General features: G+C 25.1%; 1 protein-coding gene across 1 annotated transcript; it reads right to left on the reverse strand.

Annotated features, from left to right (window-relative positions):
* Positions 1-1,165: 1,165 nt before the first annotated feature.
* LOC124943951 (zinc-finger homeodomain protein 2-like) lies at positions 1,166-2,262 on the reverse strand. Its single transcript, XM_047484406.1, has 3 exons — positions 2,187-2,262; positions 1,809-2,084; positions 1,166-1,536 (listed from the first exon to the last, which is right to left on the reverse strand). Exons 1-3 carry the CDS (start codon positions 2,260-2,262, stop codon positions 1,166-1,168), a joined length of 723 nt encoding a protein of 240 aa, XP_047340362.1.
* Positions 2,263-3,182: the final 920 nt, after the last annotated feature.

Raw genomic sequence — 3,182 nt, forward strand, 5'->3', positions numbered from 1 at the left:
ACATGTTTCAATTACATAAAGAAAAAAAGTATAATTTTGTCGTCGTCTTGAAAGCGACAAAACTAATCTTTCATTTTTTTTAAGTTGATTATTTTACTTAACTAATTAGTTATAATTTGAAAATATAGTTAGCCTGATTGAATTTATATTAAACATATTATAAGTGTAAAAAAAATTTAATAATGGCCCTATGTCTAATATACATATTTTTCCCTTTCTTCAAAACAAATACAAAAAGGTATTTCTTTTTTCTATTTTTATTTTTGAAAAATATAATAATATCATTTAATAAAATAAGTAAAAAAATAAATATTTTAAAAACATTAAAATGAACAATTTTACTAATTATATTTTAGTACAACCATATAAAATTAAACCAAAATTCATACTAATTTGTAAGTACAACCATATATATATAATCAATTTGAGAAGAATATTCTTGAATAAAATGGCTTATCATTTTAAAATTAAATATTCATTTTTTTTTATTAAAACACCGCATTATAGTAAAAAGTTTTAAAATGATTCATGTTTTAAAATATATGTTTGTATGTGGATGTTAAGAGTTTAACTTTAATATATATATATATATATATATATATATATATATATATATATATATATATATATATATATATATATATATATATATATATTATGATAGGTCAAGTAAATATTAAAGTACTAAATTTTCATATTCAATTTTTAAAAAAATAATTCTCTAAACTGAAATGTTATGTAAGGACTATAAGAGTTTAATTTCAATAAAAAAAATACCTTTTATAAAAGTTAATAAAAAAAAACACTTTAAATTATTATGACAGTTAAAGCACATCCTAATATATTAAATACTCATATTTGATTCTTATAAGAAAACTTTTATGCAAAGACTATAAGGGTTTAGTTTCAATAAAAAGTAGAAAAAAGAAATTACCCTTTTCAAAAATAATCATTTAAAGAGAAAATTAAATTTGAAAAATATAATAACTAAGAAAATAGCAATAATTAAAAAAGAAAACCATGTATAAAGTCTAGTATTTATTAAAAAAAAAAAAAAAAAACCATAAACACAGTTCAAACAGAGAAACATGCATGCAAAAAAAATCCAAATAGTACTTATTTAATTAATAAAACACTTCAAACATAATATTATTAATCTTCCCATTCAGCCACGTCCACCAACCATCCCACCGTTGCTTCCACCATTCCCATCGCCGCCGCCGTCGCCGTTTCCATCGCCGCCTCCGCGATAATGCGATGACTGACCGGCACAGCTGGTGGTGGCATCCGAGGCGGCGTTAACTCCTCGAAAAAGCTTGTTCTTGTTATTCCTCAACCATGTCTTGAAAACCTGTGGTGTCACACCAATCTCATGACAAAACTCATGAAGTTTATTTTCATCATGACCCAAAAGCCTCCATTGAAGCTTATCAGCATAACCTTTCATTATCTCTTTTTGAGATAATGTCAAAGTTGTTCTCCTATGTTCCTTCTTAGTTATCACCTTTCCCCGGATCTCTCCTTCTTCCCTATTCTCTACAGAATATGATTAAAAACGTATTAAGTTGAAAGGAAAGTTATTATATTAGGATCATGCTAGTCAAAATCTTATGTACTTTTTTTTTTAAAAATTAAATATTTTGTAAGATGATATAAAAATGTATAATAGTTCATTAATGTAATAATTAATACAATTAGTGGACTATATGTTAATAGTTCAAACTTGGAAAAAATTTGCAACATAATTTTGCGGGTTCTAATGTTAGTTTTTTACATTAAAAAAAATAAATGAAACAACTTATCATTACCGTAAACAGCCCTAAGAAAATTAGGGTATGGAAAGAAGTTGTGATTCTGAACATAAAATGGCGGCGGAATCTGATGAGGAGGAGGATTAAGATTCATGGTGAGATCCACCAGCCGGAGATATTCAAGGGCGTTTTCAGGAAGAACTTGAACAGTTTGACGGCGGTGGAAATCTCGGTGACAACCGCATAACACACAAATATAGGCTTGAATCTCGTCATCACCCATTCTCAGAAAGTTGCGGCATCCATCAAAAATGTGTCCATTTGGTTCATTACCTTAAAAAAAGTTAACAAAGATAAAACCCTAGATCTTGAACAAAATATAATTTTTCATAAGTTAATCGGAAATTGAAATCATCTTACAAAAGTTTCGCCTACATTCCCAGTGAAAAACGAGTGTTGCCATTTCATCACCTTCTTTCATGATAATCTTATGGTTGAAGTTATCACTCATGGTGAAAATGGTGGAGAAAAGAGATATCAATTATAGAGATAAGAAAAATAAAGAAGGAAAGGAAATTGATATAAAGAATAAAGTTGGAGAAATATATATATATAAATATAAAGTCAATTTATTTGCATGCATAACAAATCTCAAGTCAAATTAGGTGGTATACGTAATATTGAATGGTTTGATATGGTTTGTATGAAAAGTGAGAACTTTTTATTAGATGAGGATAGACACAAAAGATTACATTAATTTCTTTGATAAAACACAAACCAAATATAAATAAAGTTATTACAATAGTTATCTCAAGTTTGGTAAAAATATAAAAAGTTAATAAATCTAGTAATTCATTACATCATTCAAATAAACAATGAACTTGTCAAAATTTTGATATTTCATCTTGGTTAGGTTTATATATTTTTTTTTTTATAAATATCAAATGTGAATATCAAATGTAAATATATATATATATAAATATATATTTATATATATATATATTTTTATATATCATGAAATACTGTAAAAATAATATATTTTATTACTTATAAGGTTTTCTTATTTTCTTAATTAAAAATATTTTAATGTAGTGGTAAACCTCCAAACATATATACATGTGGAGGTTTACCACTACATTAAAAAAAATTAATTAAGAAAATGGGAAAATAATAAAATATATTATTTTTACAGTATTCCATGAGCATGTTTTACTAATGCTTGTAAACATGTTTCACTTAAGTAATATAAAATATATTTGTATCGTATTAAAAAAAATATATGTTTTACTTAAACTTGTTACAATGTTTTCACTTAAGTAACATAATTATACACTTTATCGTATCCGAATAAGCGACAAAAAAGAATCTATAAAATTTGAAAAAATAGATTATCTTACATTTTAGTTTCCACAAAAATTAGGTTGAAATGAC

This window comes from Impatiens glandulifera, chromosome 6, assembly GCF_907164915.1.
Source record: "Impatiens glandulifera chromosome 6, dImpGla2.1, whole genome shotgun sequence".
NCBI lineage: Eukaryota > Viridiplantae > Streptophyta > Magnoliopsida > Ericales > Balsaminaceae > Impatiens > Impatiens glandulifera.

What these genes read in the sequence shown, in the direction of transcription:
- LOC124943951 (XM_047484406.1), bottom strand. Translation starts at nt 2,262, where the DNA reads ATGAGTGATAACTTCAACCATAAGATTATCATGAAAGAAGGTGATGAA. An exon ending in ACTCGTTTTTCACTGGGAAT is followed by an intron (nt 2,085 to 2,186) that starts GTAGGCGAAACT and finishes ACTTTTTTTAAG; the next exon opens with GTAATGAACCAAATGGACAC. An exon ending in TTTTCTTAGGGCTGTTTACG is followed by an intron (nt 1,537 to 1,808) that starts GTAATGATAAGT and finishes CATATTCTGTAG; the next exon opens with AGAATAGGGAAGAAGGAGAG.